This window comes from Helianthus annuus, chromosome 1, assembly GCF_002127325.2.
Source record: "Helianthus annuus cultivar XRQ/B chromosome 1, HanXRQr2.0-SUNRISE, whole genome shotgun sequence".
Taxonomy (NCBI): Eukaryota; Viridiplantae; Streptophyta; class Magnoliopsida; order Asterales; family Asteraceae; genus Helianthus; species Helianthus annuus.
In genome coordinates, this window is record NC_035433.2 from 85,408,369 (window position 1) to 85,431,263 (window position 22,895).

The 22,895-nt window shown below is 36.6% G+C and overlaps 1 protein-coding gene across 1 annotated transcript; it reads right to left on the reverse strand.

The window, feature by feature from the left end:
* Nucleotides 1-18,332: 18,332 nt before the first annotated feature.
* On the reverse strand, nucleotides 18,333-19,233 carry LOC118490550 (ethylene-responsive transcription factor ERF098-like). Its single transcript, XM_035988252.1, has one exon. It carries the CDS (start codon nucleotides 19,120-19,122, stop codon nucleotides 18,616-18,618), a length of 507 nt encoding a protein of 168 aa, XP_035844145.1. The 5' UTR covers nucleotides 19,123-19,233; the 3' UTR covers nucleotides 18,333-18,615.
* Between the last annotated feature and the right edge of the window lie 3,662 nt (nucleotides 19,234-22,895).

The following is a 22,895-nucleotide window of genomic DNA, read 5'->3' on the forward strand; positions in this document are numbered from 1 at the left end:
CTGGGTTGAGGGTAACGTCGCCTTCAAAAGAGGGGCCTACTACAATAACTAAGATAATCTCTTAAACAAGTGCAAAAGTGCGAAAATAATCAAAGGTTATACTAATACACGTGTCGGATCCAAGTGATTCATCTTGTCTATCTGTTTTTATTTTATTTTATTTTTCAGCATTTAGTTAGTTTTTATTTTCTTAGATTAAAACATTTTTCTTACTTTTTGGTTTGATTAGACGTTGAGGATAAACCGGTATTAAAAGCTCTTGTGTCCTTGGACGACCTCGGTATCTTACCAACACTATACTACGTCCACGATGGGTGCACTTGCCCATATGTGTGTTTAGTGTTAGTAAATATCGTGTTTTTATAAATTTAAAACTTGGCTAAAAGTGTAAAAAGGGCTTAAATATACATCTAAAATATATCGCACTACACACGCATCAAGTTTTTGGCGCCGTTGCCGGGGACACAAGGATTTTAAGAAAGCTTAAAATCGACGGCCTAATCAGTTTTTCAAAACCTTTTCAAAACGCGCGCACATTTTTCTGCATTTTAGTTTAGTTTGCATTTACAGTAGCCTGAACACGGGGCCGTGCTCGCTTAACACGCCCCCGTGCTGCATATTTTTAGAGTAGATACCCAGATACGGAGTCTGAACACGGGGCCGTGCTCACTGAACACGCCCCCGTGCTCAACGTGACCAGTAACTTTAATTAAAACGCCCAGATACAGACCCTGACCACGGGGCCGTGTCCAGCTTCTGTTTCCGTCTTAATTTTTGTTTTCTGGTCCCGAGACTCAGTTGTGATCTGTTGAGTGATTCTTATGGATCAATACTCAAGAGGTTACAACTACACCTATGATGAGGATGATTATAGGGGTAATTATTGCACTAATTGTCGTAACGCACGCTCAGTTCAATATAATAACTCATATCAACCATCCAATTCATACAGCTACTATGAGGAGCCCAGGTACGAGCCATCAACTTCATACACATCCTATGAAGACCAAAGGTATGAACCTCCTCCCTCATACTCATATTTTGAGGAACCAAGGTATGAGCCTTCATACTCCTACTTTGAAGACTCAAGATATGAGCCACCACCTTCATACTCTTATTATGAGGAACCATGGCGTGAACAACCCACCTCATATGAGTACTATGAAGAACAAAGTTTTGACCCTTATCCATCATATACTTACAATGAAGAACAATGGTGTGAACCATCTACTTCATATGAGTATTATGAGGAGCCAAGGATCGAACAACCGGATTCAAGCTTTGAGGATCCAAATTCTTTTTCTCTCACCGAAGTGACCAATAGGATATTAGAACACATTAAAACTATCGAACGTTACATGAAAGAATCTCGCGCAAGGGAAGAGAATCCCGCGCAAGAGAAGAATTGAATAGTAATAATAACGTAGAGATAGTTGAAAATGTAAAAATGGAAGAACAAGAAAGTGAAAAACCGACACATGAGTTAAACAATGAAAAAGGTGAGTCCGATAATGTTAAAATTCATGAAGAGTCTAATTTTGAAGAAATTAATCTCTTGTCACCTACTTTCGAAAATCATTGTTTAGTAACCCCTCATGCTAAGTTTTTAAAAGAGTTAAACACTAGTGCCAAAATCAAAGAACTAGTAAGTGTTAAGTTAACTAATGATCAAACTTCGCTAATAAAAGAAGACCCTTTTGAAATTAACATTACACCGGTTCCATGTTTCTTTCAAAATTCATTTATTAGTAACATCACCATTGATAAGGATCTTTGTGTTAACATAATGCCTAACTACATTTTTGAAAAATTAAGTATTAGTGATTTTACTCCGCTTCAAATTCCCATTTTTCTATCTGATCGGAAAGTTATAAAATCAATCGGTGTAGTTGAAGATGTTTTGGTTCACACAAATCAATTTGTAATCCCAACCGACTTTGTCATCCTTGATGACGCCCCTCTAGTCTTGGGAAAACCTTTTGTAAAAACTCATAAAGCATTGAAAAACCGGAAATTCAACAATCTACCTCTCCAATTAGGGGCATTCAAAAGGAGCATAGATCTTGAGCGTTCAATGAAATATCCTTTTGGCAATAATGACCCTCTAATTGAAGATGAAGCTGAACCACCCGATACAACTAACGAAGAAGACCACTTTGTCGAAGAAGAGATAGCCATAGAACAAACCTTTAAGGTTCTTAATCTAGATGAGCCACAAAATAAGGTGTCTTCTAAAGACCCATCCATTGAGCTCAAAGAACTCCCAAAAGGTTTGGAATATGCTTTTCTAGGCAAGGATGGTAGTTTACCTGTAATTATTTCATCTAAATTAAGTAACGTAGAAAAAGAGAAATTAGTTAATCTACTTAAAAAACACAAAAACGCGATCGCTTGGAAGCTTGTAGATATTAAAGGAATAAGCCCTTCCATGTGCACGCACAAAATTTTAATGAATGATGACTACAAAACGGTAATTCAACCACAACGAAGAGTGAACCCCAATGTTCAAGAGGTGGTTAAAAATGAAGTTATCAAGCTGCTTGACGCCGGACTAATCTACCCTATCTCCGATAGCCCGTGGGTAAGTCCAGTTCAAGTAGTCCCGAAAAAAGGAGGTATGACGGTAAATAACTAATGAGAAAAATGAATTAATACCAACGAGAACCGTCACAGGATGGAGAGTTTGTATAGATTATAGGCGATTAAATGAAGCAACAAGGAAAGACCACTTTCATTTACCCTTCATTGATCAAATGTTAGAACGATTATCCGGTCATAAATTTTATTGTTTCTTAGATGGTTTTTCAGGTTACTTTCAAATACCGATAGCACCGGAAGACCAAGAGAAAACAACTTTCACATGTCCCTACGGAACTTTCGCATATCGACGCATGCCATTCGGTCTATGTAATGCGCCTGCAACATTCCAACGTTGTATGGTGGCCATTTTCCATGATATGATAGAAAAGACAATGGAAGTCTTCATGGACGACTTTTCCATCTTTGAAGACTCATATGACCAATGCCTCGATAATCTTGAACGAATGCTATCCCGATGTGAGGAAACTAACCTCGCCCTTAACTGGGAAAAATGCCATTTCATGGTAACAGAGGGAATAGTACTCGGTCACAAAATCTCAAGCGAAGGAATGGAAGTTGATCGAGCAAAAATAGAGACTATTTCTCGATTACCTCCTCCATCCTCTGTAAGAGCAATCAGAAGTTTCCTAGGGCATGCCGGATTTTATAGAAGGTTTATCAAGGACTTTTCAAAAATTTCAAGGCCTCTAACAAAATTACTTGAAAAGGATGCACCCTTCATCTTTGACAAGGAATGCAATCAAGCATTTCTAACCCTCAAGGAAATGCTAGTCAATGCACCTATCATGATAGCGCCGGATTGGAAATTTCCTTTCGAAATCATGTGTGATGCAAGTGACTTTGCTGTTGGAGCAGTCTTGGGACAAAGAAAAGAAAGGCATTTCCACCCAATCTATTATGCTAGTAAAACTCTTAATGATGCACAAGAAAATTATACAACTACAGAAAAAGAATTACTAGCAGTGGTGTTTGCTTTTGATAAATTTCGTTCTTATCTTGTTCTTTCTAAAACTGTAGTTTATACAGACCATGCAGCCATCAGGTACCTTTTCAAGAAGCAAGATGCAAAACCCCGTTTGATCAGATGGATTCTACTCCTCCAAGAATTCGACATCGAAATCAAGGACAAAAGAGGAGCAGAAAACACTGCTGCAGATCATCTCTCACGCTTAGAAGACCCAGCTTTGGAAACGACCAGAGACGAGCAAATCAACGAGAAATTTCCCACAGAATCCTTGGAAATGATGGAGAGTAGACAAGAGCCGTGGTATGCCGACTACGCTAATTTTCTAGCTAGCGGTATAGTCACCAAGGGATGGCCACATCATCAAAGAAAGAAATTCTTTGCTGATGTAAAGCATTACTTTTGGGAAGACCCCTATCTTTTCAAAATGTGTGCCGACCAGCTCATCCGAAGGTGCGTCCATGGTAATGAAGCACGAAGAATTCTCCGTCATTGTCATGAAGGTCCATACGGAGGACATCACGGTGCCGCAAGTACCGCACGAAAGGTATTTGACTCAGGATTTTACTGGCCAACCATTTACAAGGATGCACAAAACCTTGTAAAGACATGTGATGCCTGCCAGAGATCAGGTAATATTTCTTCCAAACACGAAATGCCTCAAAATGGCATTCTCGTTTGTGAAATCTTCGATGTGTGGGGACTCGATTTCATGGGACCTTTCCCACCTTCAAAGGGAAACAAATATATACTTGTGGCAGTCGATTACTTGTCTAAATGGGCAGAGGCCGAGGCTCTTCCAACAAATGATGGAAGAGTAGTGGTAAAATTTCTAAAAAAACTGTTTTCTCGCTTCGGGACACCAAAGGGTTTAATAAGTGATAGAGGTACCCATTTTTGCAATCATCAACTCGAAAAAATATTAACAAGGTATGGGGTCTATCACCGGGTCTCAATAGCATATCACCCTCAAACAAATGGGCAAGCCGAAGTGACTAATCGAGGTTTAAAACGAATACTTGAAAAAACCGTAGGAATAAATAAGAAAGAATGGGCCGACAAATTAGACGACGCTTTATGGGCTTTTCGAACTGCTTATAAAACCACTATAGGCACAACCCCATATAAGCTGGTCTACGGAAAAAGTTGTCACTTGCCAGTAGAAATAGCTCACAAAGCCTACTGGGCAATAAAAAACGTAAACTTAGATTTAGAAACTGCCGGTAAAAATCGATTTTGTCAAATAAATGAATTAGACGAGCTAAGGAATTATGCATATTCTAACTCCGAAATTTATAAAGAAAGAATGAAAAATTTACATGATAAATATATTAAATCTAATGAATTTCGGGTAGGAGATCAAGTTCTATTGTTTAATTCGCGACTTCGATTATTTCCTGGTAAACTAAAATCTAGGTGGTCAGGACCTTTTTCCGTCACCCATGTTTTTCCGCACGGTGCAGTAGAAATTAAAACTCGAAATGGGATACCATTTAAAGTCAATGGCCAACGGCTAAAACTCTACCGAGGGTCCATTGAGGATGAGGAAGAGGAGATCTCACTTCAACCGGTTAACGAATAAACTCATACCTGACATGTTACGAACAGGTAAGTGTACGTTTAAAAACCGGTAAGTCTTCTAGCCATTTTCGGAAATAAGGGGGCATGCACACGAGCACATAAAAAAAAAAATTTCAAAAAACTTTGCTCGGCACGGGGCCGTGTCCGCTGGACACGGCGCCGTGTTGAGTCAACTGTCGGGATAAAACTATCTTTTCATAACAGTTACCTCATTCCACACGCCCCGTATTGCCGAAAACGCTCTGGTTCCAGGTGATTTTCCGCAGATTTCCGACGTTACTACCGAGTTTAACAACATCAAGGTATGATTCTATCATCTTTAGTAGTTAGATTAGTTACTTGCATTTAGTCAAAACATCAAAAATTGGGGAAAAGTCTAGGGTTCTTCATGTTCATCCGGATCGAACTTCAAATTTTTGATGAAATCTGTTAGTAGTAGTTTAGATTAGTGTAGTAAGAAGTAAATAGACATGTATTGTTGATAGATTCGTTCGATTTCCCCACTAAAACCCCAAACCCTTGTTTTTGAACCTAAAAACACGAAATTGAAAGGGTAAACGGTTTATTTTGGGAAAAACGACACTTAGGGTTTCATTTTCGGGGGAAACCGCTACTATTGGGCTAAAAATTTTCAGGTTTTCGAAACCGGGACGAAAAATGAACTTTTTAGGTTACAGACGCCTGGACACGGGGCCGTATTCGCTGAACACGGGGCCGTGTCTAGCCCACTGTTTGCAGTTTCACCCCAAATATCTTTGTTTCGTACTAACTTTTGGTGTATTCTTTTAGATGTCAAAGTTCACAAGGTTCAACGCAAGCGAACTCGATGCTAGGGCACGATATGAGACACTCCAAACAAGACCCGAGGAGTACCCTAGGCGGGCATGTACCGACTTGTTAACCATGGTGAATCAACTCGACCGATTCAACAACATCGTGACAGGGCCACTAGTAGTTGCATTGAACACTCGGCTTCGGTCGGTACATCAATGCACCATGGAGTTCTACAGTACTTTCAATTTCACCTCGAGGTGTGACCCGTTTGACAATGAAGGGGTTGCATTTCGATGTGGCGGGACAATGTACTCGATCTCCATGGCACAGTTTGGAGCTATAATAGGACTGTACGGGGAAGAAGAATCGGGGAATGAGGAGAATACCGGGGGATTACGAGACTTGGATGCAACTGAACGTCAAGCCGCATGGGCTCAGATCGGTGAAGGAATCTACAACCCTAGCAGCACCAAGAGTACCAAACTGAGGGACCCGCTTTACCGCTACATTCACAGACTCCTCACCTACTCGCTGAACCAGCGTCACGACAGTAGTGGCGTTGTAGGGTTGAAAGATTTGATTGTCCTTCACTGCATCCACAACCAGAAGCCTCTCGATGTTCCATATCTCTTGTTACGAAACATGCACCTCAATCGCCTTGCTCACGCTCCTACGCCTATCTTCTTCGGGGGATGGGTGTACCGTCTTTTCAAGCATTTCACGAGAATCCCAAGGTCCTTTGAAAGGAGTCCATGGTCGGGACGAGTTGACTACCACATTTGCCGAGCCATGAACTTACTTTATGAGGCGGAAGACGGGACGGTGAGCTTTCAAAGGACACAAGGCTATGCATGGAACCCACAAGAGGCTCTAGTTCTTCATGCACCACCTCCCCACTATCAGTACCAACCCCATGGCGATCCGGGTCAATCCTCCTCACAAGGAGGCGGTTTTCCTAACTTTCAAAGCTTACATGATCTTTTGCAGGAAAACCTCATGTGTACCAGGAACACCTACAACCTCGCCAACAACACATACCACCGGGTTGGAGCTATTGAGCGCAACATCAACGATATACAAGATGATATCGGTAGCATCCGGGAGTACATGGCGGGGCATGGGGATGGAGGTGATGATAGCGGTGAAGACATGGACATTTGAAGGAACAAGGGGCAGGTTGGTGATGAGCCCACAGGTTTAAGTACCCTTCTCTATCGAACAATTTACGGCCTGCGTGCCTCTTGTTGAACAATTTACTTTCTTTAACTGTTTTTTTATTTTTCGTTTTATTTTCACTTTATGCTTAGAAACAATTAACGTTGGTAAATTAGGATGGTTTATGTTTGTTTGGTGTGGTATTGAGTGATTAAACAGGTACAATGCAAGGGTTAGAGTGCTAAACATTAGCACTTGCAGCCCCAAAATGGAGAAACCGGGAGACAAACCTGTTTTTCAGGCTCACAGACTGTCCACACGGGGACGTGTCCAGCCGACACGCCCCCGTGTTCATCTCCCAGACCTGCTGTTTGGTTACTGACCTGCAATTATTTGCCAGACACGAGGCCGTGTCCAACCGACACGCCCCCGTGTTCATCTTCTGTAAGTTTTTATTAATGGCAGTTCGCCACGGGGCCGTGTCCACTGGACACGGGGCCGTGTCCAGGATGGCAGTAACATAAATCTTTGCTTTTTAACCCACTTTTACACATTCTAATCAACCGAAAATATTATTTTTGGGACACATTGAGGACAATGTGTAATTTAAGTGTGGGGGGGGGGGATGCTAAAACCTTGAATTTTGCAAATCCTAATTACAAGCCTTACACAAAACTCTATTGGAATCGCTAAACACCCCAAATTTTTTCAAAAACTTTTCGTTTTTTTTTACTATTTGCTTGTCTTGGTTTGATTTGGAAATAACAAGTTCTAAAAAGGTTATATTTTTACAAATTTACAACCGATAGCGTCGTGATAATAAAGAACCAATATAAGAAAATTACGAAACGGCATAACAAGTCTAGTTAAAAATTCGATTATATATACTTGATCACATTAAAAACCCATTCCCACAAAAGTGAGTTTTGAGCCTTTATTGAGCATACAAATATACATCTTTAGACTAAATGCTCATTTTTCGTTTCTTGTGTGAATAGCCGCTTGGTTCTTACAACTCTAGAACTTGCCACGACGATACATTCCCGGTCCTTACCAACTTAAACCCAAGTAAATAAGCGATGGAGGCATTAGGACTAACCATATTTTTCTTTCTACACCATTATTTTTCATTTTTACCACCTACCCAAATCCCCCTAGTTAGCCCCTTTAAGCCTAAACCTTTCATTTCATTACCCCAAAACCCTTTTTACCCACCAAAAACCTTTTTTTTTTTTTTTATTTTTCACCCTTTATTTTAGTAACAAGCTCGGTTTTTCGTAAGCTCGCCATTTTATGTGATTTAAAAAAAAATGATGGTGAAGTCAAAAACAAACAAAAGCTATATAAAAGCTTGTTTGGAGAAATACTTCAAAATAAAAAGTCACTAAAAAAAACAAGGTATGTCACGAAAACCGACGCTTTTTACAATTTTCGCCCTTTTACTAACCACTAACCCAACCACCCACCTTTAACCCAAGCCTAACCCTTCACCCAAAAAGTCCTCTGGATATTTACAAAGGTAAAAAGTTAAAAAGGAGGAGGATTGATTGCTTGGCAAGCCTATGGAAGGCGTAAGTTCCATGCCGCTCTCGAGTGATTCACTAAAAATTACACCTTCGGCCGAGTGTTGAGTGATCTCCCGTGAGGTATGTGAACTTGTATATGAATGGAATTTTAATAAGGCATGCTATGCCCAAATAAGTAATTTATCTTATGAAACGTTCTAAAAAAATCATAACGAATAGGATTGTAAATAAATAAAAATAAAACTTACAAAGATCTTGGATTCCCGACACTCTAGGACAAGCCCAAAAACTTTCTCTTCTACCCATTCCATTTGGGAGTGTAAGCCACATTTAAAGAGTTTTGCTTGAGGACAAGCAAAAGTTCAAGTGTGGGGGTATTTGATGTGTGTAAAATGCAACATATAAAACACATCAATTAAGGCATAAAACTAACCATTTTTAAGTACTAATGTTGGAAAAAGAGTGTTTTTGTCTTTCTTTTGTATTTTCAGGATGAAATGAGCTCAAATTCACAAAAGAAGCAAAAAGACAACTAATTCTAGCATAAATACAAGAAAAGGAATAAAAGTAGACTGCCCGGACCCTCAACGGCATCCTCCAAGGCAAAGAAGAGAAAGCAGAAGACTGAACACGCCGCTGGACACGGGGCCGTGCCCAAGAAGCAGCATAAAAGACAAACCTATAGAAGCTTCTATTGCCCACCACGGGGCCGTGTCCAGCGGGCACGGGGGCGTGGTGAAAGTACAGCAGGCGCATTAATTGGAATTGCGAATTACAATTAATGAGGAGAGAGAGTGTCAGACGGGCATGGGGGCGTGTCCAGCGGACACGGGGCCGTGCCCAGCCTTCTGTTCAGCCTATAAATAGGAGTGCTTGGTTTCATTCCATCTCATCCCTTGGCACACCACCTCTCTCACACTTCATCCACCACCCACCACCACCATAACACCATCATCCACCACCATCATCCATTGTCCATCCTAGAGTGTGTGAGTCGTCTCGGGATTGATCGTAAGAGTTCTTGACAATCAAGGCCATGTTTGCCTAAGTCTCTTACATCACTTGGTGAAGACAAGTGTTTAGTATAATACTTTTTATTTTTAATCTTTTGCACTTTTTATTTGGTTTTGTATTAATGACTTTAATAACTAGTTACTTATGTTGAAGGTGATCTTTCCTTATCGTTTGTCCGTGGTGTCTTGGCGTTATTTTACTGTCTATATAAAATAAAAGATTTTCACCATTCATATCTCCACGGTCTATATGGAGGTATGTTGGCTACCTGGTCGGGGGTTAAGGGAACGGTTTGGTAAAGGTCTTGCCCTTGTTCAGCGTTTAGAGGTCCTGCTTGGGACCTGGGTCAAATTTAGTAGGATCTCCTTCAATGCCCATAGGTATTGGATGGCGGGGATCCAAACTCTTTGACCCCCTCATAAGTTAACTACTATTAATACTATAACCCGGCTATTTAGGACTGTATCCCTGCTGACTCAGACTACTTAGCCGAGGGTAACGTCACCGCCAAAAGCGGGGCCTACCACAATTTGCATTAATAACTTAATTCATTATCTTTCAATAATCCGACCCTTTAGGATTGTATCCTTGCTGACTCAAACTACTGGGTTGAGGGTAACGTCGCCTTCAAAAGAGGGGCCTACTACAATAACTAAGATAATCTCTTAAACAAGTGCAAAAGTGCGAAAATAATCAAAGGTTATAATAATACACGTGTCGGATCCAAGTGATTCATTTTGTCTATCTGTTTTTATTTTATTTTATTTTTCAGCATTTAGTTAGTTTTTATTTTCTTAGACTAAAACATTTTTCTTACTTTTTGGTTTGATTAGACGATGAGGATAAACCGGTATTAAAAGTTCTTGTGTCCTTGGACGACCTCGGTATCTTACCAACACTATACTACGTCCACGATGGGTGCACTTGCCCATATGTGTGTTTAGTGTTAGTAAATATCGTGTTTTTATAAATTTAAAACTTGGCTAAAAGTGTAAAAAGGGCTTAAATATACATCTAAAATATATCGCACTACACACGCATCACATATACTTGGGAAAAAAACGAATATGATCTGTTTACTTTATAGCTTTAAAATTTCATACAATGACATATAATATTCTGTATAAAAGTTTATACTATTTTATGTTTTTCATTTTAATATGTAATAAGTCATTACTTTAAATACATTTTTAAACTTTTTTAGAGAGCTTAATAGCATAATTTTTTTTTGCCGTACCAATAATAAACTTGCTAGTTTGAAATAAGGACATGTAGCAAAATATGGTTTAGGAAATAAAAGTAAGATGTATTATGTATATAACTAAATAGAAAAATATATTTTTTAGTATGATGATAATAAACTTAGTAAGTTAGTAAGTCTATGATTCATAGAATAATACTTTATAGTTTATAATGGTAAAAACATACCAAAACTATGGATTCCTTATCTTTTCTCTTTCTGAATATCATCCTCTTTCTGAATATCATTCTCCAGACCAACACAATAAAAACCAAAACCAAATTGCCCTAAACTCCCCCACCCTCTACACAAACTTCATCTTCCTCCGTAGTGTTGAAAATAGCATAATATGTTCATTCATATACTAGCTTTATTAGTTATTGGACTTGTTTTATAACTTGGGCCGGTCTGTTATAACTAACATAAGCTGGACTTGTGTTGATTCATTCGGTTATAACAACTTCTGGATGGATCAGTATTATTGTTTAAGTACAAGGGTGCAAAGTGTAAATGTGTGCTTGCAGGTGTATAAAAAGGCCTCTTTGAGAGCTAGGGTTCCAGAAGTTTCATCTCATTTTCTTTGTACACTTTCACACTATGTTTTTGGAGATTGTTCATTCCATTGCTCACCTACAACAGATATTCATCTCTGTTCATCCAAGATGGTTGCTATGTTAAAGTTATGGTCTGATGAAGATTAGTTATGAATCTTGTCAGTTGTTGATCAGATTGAAGTTCCCCCAATATTTCCACTCTCACGCTTCTCTCATTCATCGGTGATATTAGGGTTTATTCAGTCTTTGTATTGTTAAAAGTTTGTTCAGTATTGGTTCTTTGTTCTAGTTTTCTGCAGTTTGTATTGTAAGATGATCTTGTATTGAAGGTCATCTTGTATTTCTCTCTGTTTGTGAGAGTTTTGATCTGCAGTCGTTGATGATCATCTGTTGATGATCATCAAGGTATTGTATTGGACTTGTTTTTCTATTTCTGATCTCACATATTGTGAGATCTAGGGTTTGGGGGGTGTTTTTTGGTTTGGGTTAAATAATAAAGTTTTACGTCACGTTTTGTCGCTTCTCTGTTGTTTTGTATTGTTTTTTTGTGTTGTTTCTTTGTGTTGTGAGGAACAATCATACCATTTGACATGGTATCAGAGCTTTAGGGCTCCGATTATTTGTGTTTTCCGCTGCTGCTTAGGTTTGATCTAGATCTAGGGTTCGAGGAATGTTATCTGGAATGTTATCTAGATCTAGGTTTGATATATGTTATCTGGAACATATAAAATCTTGCTGATCCGTTCTATATTATTCAGATCTGATCGGTTGTTTTCAGGTGAAAAGAGTGCGTTGAAGACTGCTCGTTAAGATCTAAGTTCGTGCTTATGGTTCTTGATATTAAAAGTCAAGATTTGACATGTTGTTTACCAGATCTGAAGGTGTTCTTCGGAGATCCGCAATCCACCAAAAGAACTATTCACAGAGAATCACGAGAAACTGTTACAGAAGGCCTGTGTTGTGTCACAAGATCAGGTTATTTGTCATCATTTTGGTGTTAAGGCATATCTTGGCTGGGTTGGGTGAACCAACAATCGGATTTGATAAAAGGGAGTGTCATATCCTGTTCTTATGTGTTTGCATATATATGTTGCATTTCTTTGTGATTGTTTTAGTTACAGTTGATCACATTAACACTTATTATATGTTCATCACTTGTGTGATAAGTTTTTTATTGATTGTGTGTTTGCATCAACTTTAATTAATCCTTGATATGCTACTCTGAGTTGTATGACTACCTGCGTCTAGTTCTGGTTGATTTATTGTGTATGCTATTGTACCTTCATACTATAGTTGGAGGATTTTGTTGATAACAAATGACTGAAGGTGGATCTGATGTGATAACTAAAAGTCTGAAACACTTGTTAAAAAGGATGCTTGTGATCTGTTATATCTTCATGCTAAAGACTAGGTGTTTAACTGTGGTTAAAAGTCAAACTAAAGGGAATTGAAAACTATATTGTATGGGTCAATACTATGAATTAACTTACAAGATAAAAGAAAATTAGCTTTATTGATAAAACATGTATAAAATCTACCAAGATGAGGTATTTTTTACTAGACAAAGGGAAATATATTTTATGTTCTCTCGTGTGATTCTCTCAAGCCGTTTCATTGTTCTAGATCCAGTTTTTATTCGTCGAAATGGCTGTTATCATTAAATTGAAAGGTTGATATCTATGATGATTCTAAGTGATTATTCATAAGGGATTGAGCATATTTGGTTTTGTTTTCCTGTTAGATCTAGTTGTGTGAGCTATAAGTTTTTTGTTGAGATTTCCCAGTTGTTTTGATCAGATTTAGTCATGTATATCGTTCAGTTTCAGTTGCATTTCTAAGTGTTAGGGTTTGGTGTTAATTGGTGAAATGTATCAGATCTTGAATTTTAGTTGTACAAGATTGTTGATCCTTATTAATTTTTCATGTATTTGGAACTGGTATAGTATACTGTGTTGAATTTCCGCTGTTGTCTTGTGTTCAGATCAGTTGTTTGTTTTCTTCTTCTTGTCTGTTCTGTTTTTTTTGGTGATTGCAGGTATAGATCTTGTAAGATCTGTTTGGATGTTGTGTGACGCAATCTATTTGGTGTTTGGATACTGCAAGATCTGCAAAGTCTTGTAACATCAGTTTGGTGCTGAAGAAGGAGTTCTTTTGTCGATTGCTTATTGAAGACCTGTGTTGGTCTCTAAAACCCTTGAAGGTTTTTAGGGCAAACCAACCAGGGATATTTTGCTGTGACTTGGCTAGTTTTTTTGTAGTTCTTGAAAACTACAGTTGTGGTCTCTGTTGATATTATACGCACCCTCTGTAAGATCTTTCCTGTCTCGTCACTGTTTTTATTTTTTTATTTTTGTTGGTTAGTTGAAGTCGGGATAGTGAGGACCGGCATTGTTGTTTATTTGTTGTTGTTGATTTCGTGACTATTTTGTGTCTTAGATTGTGGCTCCTGTATTAAGACCTGTCCAGGCACTATAAGTGATGAACCTGGAATCTGGAAACTGATACAGCTTCGCCTTAGGATTTTACATCTAGTTTTTTGTCTATTTGTGTTTTTTGTTCCTTGACTGGTTTATTGGTTGATTCTGTTTGTCTATGTGTTAGATGTTGTGTGTGTGTCTATTGTTTGTTCGTCATTGGTTGTTGATTTAGTTTTACAGTTTGTTGTTTGTTTACGTGATGATATGTGTAAATGAAAGATTCTTGAGTTGTTTGTTTGCTCAAAAGTTTTTAAAAAAAATGTATGTTTGATACATGAGTTATGTGTGATTTTCATCTGTGTCTATGTGGTTTCTTGTATAAAGGTGGTTTAAAAATCTGTCATTATATGTCTATTAAAATTGTTGAATGCAACATTGTTTTTTGAATACCTAAAAAGGTTTATAACAGAGTTTTGGTTTTAAATTTCAAAGGGTTATCCAGGATCTCAAAATTGTGTGTTATAAGAACCATATCTACTGTATTTTGCATGTCTGTCTGGTTGCTTGATTATCATGATAGAGGATGGTGTCTAAGTAAAAAAAAATATTTTCTAACTCATACGTTGTTTAGTTTGAAAGGTTGTCTTCTGATTGTTGAATCATGTGGTTCAGTGTATTGGTTCAAGATTGTTTCTTGAATTATGTTCTATCTTGTCTAAGAGTTGTTGTCTCTTGTTGTGTGGTTAGGTGAACCATGTGGTTCGAGTGTTTCTAACCAGTTGTGTTGTCTCAAGATTGTTCTTGGATATGTTTTACAGCCTTGTTTATCTCTTTGGTAGGTGAGATGTTTTTTCTAGTTGAAAAAGTTCTCTGTTTTTTATTCACCCAGGGGGTCTTTTAGTTGTAAATTTGTTATGTGACGTAGAATTGTGTGATTCTAAGTTTTGTCATAACAGTTTTTTGAATCGTATAATTCAAAAGTTTCAGACTTGGTTCTGGTTTTTTAAAAAGTCGTGTGACTTCTTATGGTCTTGAAACATGTGATTCAAGTTTTCAGACATCGTTCTGAGTTGTATAGAGGTTTATAACTCTTTGTTTTTTATCAGGTATGTTTCTTGAATTATGTTAGAACCATGTTGTTCTTCATTCGTTGTACTATTAGTATTGTATCTGATAGTTGTTTGGGATTTTGTAATTCCATGTTTGATGCTCATGTTTGCATGTCCTGTCTTAGTTGTGAAAGTCGTGTGACTTTATGTTTGTCAGATGTGTATCTGATAGTGTTATGCATTTGGTATGGCTCTTGTGATTTTGTAGTTGTTGTGGAGTTGTAAAAGGTTTTTTTGCTTTATTCAAATTATCTTTGAGTTCTTCACACGTATTGTTTTTTGGACTTGGTTCTGAATTCTTAGAATCGTATGATTTGTTGTTTTTCAGTCTTTGTTCCGAGTTATGTTGTCTCGTGTGAGATATATTGTTCTGGTTACAAATTGTGTAATTCTGTGTTTAACTAGGATTTATTTGACTGTGTCTTATAGTCTTGGTTCTTGGATGTATGTGATGTTAGCCTTGTATTTTTTCTCTTGTGTAAGAGATGTGTTTCTGGTTGTGCATTTTGCCAGAGATTTGTGTAGGCTATCATTGTTGTCTGATGTTCTTGTCATAACAGTTTATCTGTTTTGTTGACTGTTTGTTATCGAGAGTTCTTTGATTTGTTGTTGGTGTTTGTGTTACTTCAAGGAATCTCATGTCTTGTCTTGTAGTTTGTTAGAGTTAGGATTTTAGTTATAAAAATCCTACTTTTCGATTTGTTTCTTGGTGTTGTTGATTACATGGTTCTGTTGGAAGCAATGTTTTAAAATCCAGTTTTTATATCGTTTCGGATTGGGTTCAGAAACGGTTTAACTGGGTGTACCGGGTGGTTTAACCGATTCTACTGGATGGTTCAACCGGTACTACCAGTCTCGGTTTAAACCGGTTTTTTAAAAAAAAAAAACATTGGTTGGAAGTGGTTAGGGTTGTGTTTTGCATGGTATAGTTTTTTGGCAAATATTAAATGCAGTGTGCTTGTTAAAATCTGGTAAAAATGCCATATTAGGTTCTTTGGATCTTATCTTTCACGAGGAGTAAGATGTGAAATAAACCTGTTTTTTTTTTTCAATGCTTGTGATGTTATTGATTTCGTTATAACTTGTTTCTGTTTGTAAAATTGCTGGAGGTTTGATTTGTACGGTGCATGATGTTATGAGAAATAAGTTGAAAATGGTTAACATGTATAGTATATGAATGATGGGGGCGTGTTGAAAATAGCATAATATGTTCATTCATATACTAGCTTTATTAGTTATTGGGCTTGTTTTATAACTTGGGCCGGTCTGTTATAACTAACATAAGCTGGACTTGTGTTGATTCATTCGGTTATAACAACTTCTGGATGGATCAGTATTATTGTTTCAGTACAAGGGTGCAAAGTGTAAATGTGTGCTTGCAGGTGTATAAAAAGGCCTCTTTGAGAGCTAGGGTTCCAGAAGTTTCATCTCATTTTCTTTGTACACTTTCACACTATGTTTTTGGAGATTGTTCATTCCATTGCTCACCTACAACAGATATTCATCTCTGTTCATCCAAGATGGTTGCTATGTTAAAGTTATGGTCTGATGAAGATTAGTTATGAATCTTGTCAGTTGTTGATCAGATTGAAGTTCCCCCAATATTTCCACTCTCACGCTTCTCTCATTCATCGGTGATATTAGGGTTTATTCAGTCTTTGTATTGTTAAAAGTTTGTTCAGTATTGGTTCTTTGTTCTAGTTTTCTGCAGTTTGTATTGTAAGATGATCTTGTATTGAAGGTCATCTTGTATTTCTCTCTGTTTGTGAGAGTTTTGATATGCAGTCGTTGATGATCATCTGTTGATCATCAAGGTATTGTATTGGACTTGTTTTTCTATTTCTGATCTCACATATTGTGAGATCTAGGGTTTGGGGGGTGTTTTTTTGGTTTGGGTTAAATAATAAAGTTTTACGTCACGTTTTGTCGCTTCTCTGTTGTTTTGTATTGTTTTTTTGTGTTGTTTCTTTGTGTTGTGTGGAACAATCATACAATTTGACGTAGATGCAGAGGCCGATGCCCTATGGCCGTTTTATGCACCGTTTACCCATAAAGCATCCCAAACCCTCGGCAACACTACACACATCAACATCCATTTCTTTTTGTTGAATCGTGACGGTGATCAAGATGAAGATTGGTCCCGAAACCCGCACCGGAAACGTTGGTGTTTCGAGGCAACTGGCGTTGCGGCCGCTGGAGTCAGCGATTGGAAATTGATTGATTGGGTTTTAATGAGACGATGGGGTTATGTAGGGTGTAAAATGATGGCAAATGACATGGGAAAAGGCAGTTGGAGGAGACGCATCGGTTTGGTTTCATCTGTAAAGTCATGACGGTAGGAACCGTGAGTAGGAGACGTAGATGGAGAGGTGTCTTTTTGGATGTATGACAGTTATAATTTGGTGATTCGGTATCACGGCAATAGCTTCGGTAACAATGATGTGGAATTCAATTTAATTATTCTGAACCGACGTAATGTTTTGTGAAATTCAGTTTAATTTTTCTGAGCCGGTATAATGTTTTGTGGTGTCTTTTTGTTACTTTTTGTATGGTATAGTAATTAGAAAAAAAAACTATAGTAATACCATACTCAAATTAATGTGATTAGATGCTCGTTTTATGGTTTATTTTTTTTTATATAAAAATATTATGAAAATGCTATGGCCAAGTGAGGAATTAGCTTAAAAATCAACAACATGTTTTAAAAATTATACTAGCATATATTATAAAATTTGAAATTACTAAAAGTTTTATAATTCTATAAATTATATTTTTGTTCTCCTTATATGTATTATACCTAGTAGATACTCTTGCGTGTTGCGACGGAAATTCAGTCAGTATTGGTTTGGGTCATTATGGTACTAAGCAAAGGAGAAAATATAAAAACTAAAGTTGTGATATGCTCAAAAATATATTGACACATGTTTTACATTGATTGAAAGCTATAATATCGATACCAATACAGTAACAACACTCATATAGATTAAACTCGTCATACGTGGTTGCATTTGTTTTTTTTTTCTCGACAATGCAATATAAATTTTATTTGAAACAGAGTTGTATTAAAAACAACAGTCTGATGACGAACCGAGTCGGTATAGTAATATTTACAATGGTTTTAACAAAAGTTGTATCATGTAACTCAAAAAATAAATTTGTGTTTTATATCAATCAAAGTTTTTCAAAAGCAAATGTACTTGATTTTAGATACTATAAGATAATAATACAATTCAATACATAAACTACATTAGGAATTCCTTTGATAAGATATAATCTTTTCCATTAAATTCTCTTGGTATGTATAACTGTAAAAAAAAAAAAAAAAAAAAAAAAAAAAAAAAAAAAAAACCATCAAATTTAAGATACATACAATGGCAATCAACCATTCAACCGTGTATATCCAAATTCCATATATTCAACATTTCAACATATATATCACGGTCAAATACACTCATATAAATCTCAAAATTTTGAAAAAACCAGCATCCAAATAAAACTCAAGACATGCATTTCAAACATGAACATCACTTTAAATGCATATTTTCAAATGTCTAGTTTAACATTTCCAAACAAATCCCGTAAAGAAAATAATCTCACTTTTGACATTTTGATGTTTTTTTTTTTTTTTTTTTTTTTTTTTTTTTTTGAAAATATATAGAAACCATTGAAGATATATCATGTTAATCCCTAGTGTTCGCATGTGAATCTTTGCCAAGAAGATCTTCCAAAAGCTTATCATCCAAATACTCGAATTCGATCACCGGATCCCTTCCGGTTTCCAACCTCCCATGGTTCGCACTCGAAGACGCCATCAAAGAACGCGACGACGACGACGAGAACGACATTGATGAGGCAGGGTTCCCTACAAATGTTGGTAATGAAGAAGAGGTGGAGGGGGAGGTCAACAGCATCTCCGCCGAAAATGAGTCAACATTCCGGTAATGACCATCATTAGGGAAATTAAGAATAGCTTGATGCCCACGTAACGCATACGCTGCTCTGTCGTAAGCCCTAGCAGCCTCCTCCGCAGTATCAAACGTCCCTAGCCACGAACGCGCACCGTTTCTCGTCGGATCACGTATTTCTGCCGCGTACCGCCCCCACGGCCGCCTTCGAATGCCTCTATACTTGTTTTCTCTACGTCCTCGTTCACCAGTTCCGGCAGGTTCTTGATTATGTGTGTCCATATATATCCTTTGTGTTGTTGAAAGTGTGAAGTTGTTGGTATAAATCAGTAGATAGATCCTTTGTGTTGAAAGTGTGAAGTTGTTGGTATAAATATATCCGAAAAGAATATTGTGGGAAACTTATGAGTCGTATGTGGTGGATTGAATTTTGATTCAAACCTTTGAAAGACTAGCCGCCAATATATATCGTGAAGCTTCGTGCGCACCTAACAAGAACAAGTAGTGACAAGTTGCTTGTGCACGTGAGCATACAAAAAAGAATAGTGTATTTAAGGAAAATACGATTTTTCAAATTTATCGTATTACTACTCGATTTTATAATAATTGCTTTGAAATATCATATATTCCCACACACTTATAAGAATTCATTAGTTTCTAAGTGGAGGGAGGTGGTTCACTAGTGATAGAATTCTATCACTCACAAGCACTAATTAAGTTCTGTCATGTCATCGACCATTTTTCCATCACTCACAACCTTTTTTAGTTGGGGTGGTCATCACTCACCACCACACCCAACAATTTCCTCACAACCAACAATTACACTCACAAAGCAAAAATAATAACGCGTTGAAAATATCACGAAATCGTGTTTTCGTTATAATATAACGCATTGAACAATATGCCGGCGGTGGGGTATAACGCGTGATGGATGGTGACCGTGATAGTTTAACGCACCGCCCCGGCAACCCTAACAACTTATATATACTTTTTATTGTATTTTTAAAACTATTATATATACTTTTTATTGTATATTTATATATTCACTTTTGGTGCATGTAAAGTGCTTTAGGTAATTTTATGGATATCAGATAATACCATACTCATATCAAACTCAAGAAAATATTTAAAACTAACTTCATGTCCCGTTACTCGTCTCGTATGTTACGAGTTTTGGGTTTAAATGTTGCGGTTAAGGATGGCAATGCCAGGGGCGGACCTATGTGTTTTTTGGGTGGGTGGGCGGGTGGGCGGGTGCACCCATTGAAAAAAAAATAGTGTATTTTTAGGCAAAAAACACGACCACACCTCTAGCAAATGACGGATCCGCCACTAGGCAATGGTTGGGTATGAGACGAGTATTGGTAATGCCAGTCCCATACCCTGCGTATAAAGTCGTGTCTTATACCCAGCCAAATGCTCGTCGGGTATATATCAGACAACAACTCGGCTAGTATCGAGTAGTTTGTTAAAATAATGTTCGTTGGGTTTTTCGAATATACTTAGTGCTTTCTATTCTAAGTTTTACATAATCATATGTTTTTAACAACTACGACAAATAAAATGTTATAAATTATGTATTATCACCACCATAAAAGTTTGAAAAATCCAAAATTACATGAAATTTTATGATGATATAAATCTCATAAATAAATTCAAACTTAGTAGGATAAATAAATATAAATGATATTAGCAAACAAATATTACAATTTTTTTTTTCATTTTTTCATATAATGAAACCGGTAGAATGCAATTGTTACTAGACTTAAAGTCTTGGTAAATAAACTAAAATAAAAAAAATCGGGTATATGCTCCGAGTTGATAGTTCGGGTAAACAAGTATATGATTTCGGGTAATCGGGTTAGGTATCACCTAATTCCAATCCCATATCCGGCCGGATACCCATACCATTTCCCGTCCCAAATGTTTCAGATTTCGTGTTTACTCATCGGGTTTGGGTACAAATGTCATCTCTACTTCAGGTTTCAAATCTTTTGCCATCCGTAGATGTTAAGAGCCTTATTTAGAAGGTTGCATCCAATCACATTCATGAATAACTTACGGGTATGTGTATGATGAGCGCACGACTAGTGGCTAACTTATACATTGCTACACATTATACTCAACACCTACTCCACTTTGTCAGCAGGACAATCGAATCCAACTACTATACCTTAATAGGGGTTTAGACTTTATCACGAATGTGTTGAACATGTTGTTTTCCATATGTTCACATATCGTGGATCTGTTTATAATGTCTACATTTTGTTATGACTTAAAATCAATACCATTAAGTCATGTTGTGTTACCAAAGTTTCTTTATTTTGTGAATACATGTTACTAGATTATCAAAGTCATGAGACTGTACGACTCTTCTTAATTTACCATAGGACATGGAAGGTTATCAAAGATACATGATTCTAGATTTCTCACTTCAATCTCTTAACTTTAAAATAACTTTATAAAATATCATTTTTAATCCTTGGAGTTTTATGCTTGCTTTTTTTTTATGTATATATCAGTATAAATATAAATTGGTTTATGATTCGATGTAAATGTTTTTCTAAATATGCCGGGTCAAATATTATACCTTTCATCCTTATTTTTATCTATGTTTTGAGTTGGTCACTTAGTATTGTAAATTCTTGTAATTTGATTTACGTTTTTTCCCGATTTTGATCGTCGTTGGGTTAGCAAGTTTTACAACGCCTCCACCCAACGCTGATGGCACGATTTTACGTCTCTCGGCACGCAACGCAGAGCCTTAAGACTAGTTTTATATACCAAACAATAAAAAAGTTGTATCTTTATAAACCATGTGTATTATATGGATTGAATAAATGTAATTTTATATAGTAAACAATAAAAAATTATATTTTTAAAAACTTAGTATACAACTCGGGTTAAATAAATTTAATTTTATATACCAAATAATAACAAAAATTATGACAAAAACACATTGTTTTATATATTTGTAAATGTATACTTATGTCGTTTGTCTTTTTTACATTTTGTTTTACCTATCTAAGTATTCATTTATAAATGTGTTAATCTCTTTTTCTATGTTATTATATATTGTTTTGCCAATTTAAGTATATATATAAAGATCTATCCTTCTATTTTTATATATATTTAGAGATTTATTCTTTTTTTTTAGTTTTATAAATTTATTTTCTTATATACGTATAAATTTATCCTTCTATTTCTTATGATTTAAGGAATGATTTTTGTTAGTTGATAAGTAACTTTTAACTTTATTTATGATTAATTTTTATCAACTTAATTTTAAAAAGATTATTTAACATTTAAGAATAAAATTTAATATTAAATTATTATTTACTTAATTGGGATAAGTAGGAGAGAAAACTTAAGGATAAGATTTAATATTAATACAATATTTAATTAATATGAAATAAGTACAAAAGAGAGACGAGAAAAATTAAAAATTAGATATCTCACACGTGTCACAATTTACTTTATTATATAGATATAGATATAAATATAAATATGTAGGAATCCGTTCGTGTAAAATTAAATAAAAATTCTTTATTAACTTGAATTACAACGAAATTAGGAAAGTATAAAGAGTTCCTAGGAGATCATGTTTGTTTCCAGGATACAACAGCCACAAGCAGTTGCACTGTCGGACTTGACTCCAACCCGAAGGTATACCTGAAGCTTGAAGAAGATGAAGAATTCTGCAGAAGAAGATTGTATGTTTGCTAGTGAATTCGGTGTGTTCGTTCTGCAATAGGATGCGCCTATTTATACTGCAATCTGAAGTCAATACTGAAAAAGAATTAAGTGGGAGAATTAAACTGCATTAAACGTCTTCAATGCATTTTAATTCGTCATTTAATTCTCAGTCAAACGCATTAACTTCGTCAGTTTCGAATGCTGAATCGAAACTGCACAACTTTAACTGCTGCTGGAAGCTTCTGCGCACGCGTGCGCGCAAGACACACTGGTGCGCACGTGCAGGTCTGCACGCATCATGCGCGGTGCATCCTTTTGGCTCACTGCCATGCGCGCGTGCGCCTCAGTCCCATGCGCAC

What these genes read in the sequence shown, in the direction of transcription:
- LOC118490550 (XM_035988252.1), bottom strand. Translation starts at nt 19,122, where the DNA reads ATGGACACACATAATCAAGAACCTGCCGGAACTGGTGAACGAGGACGT.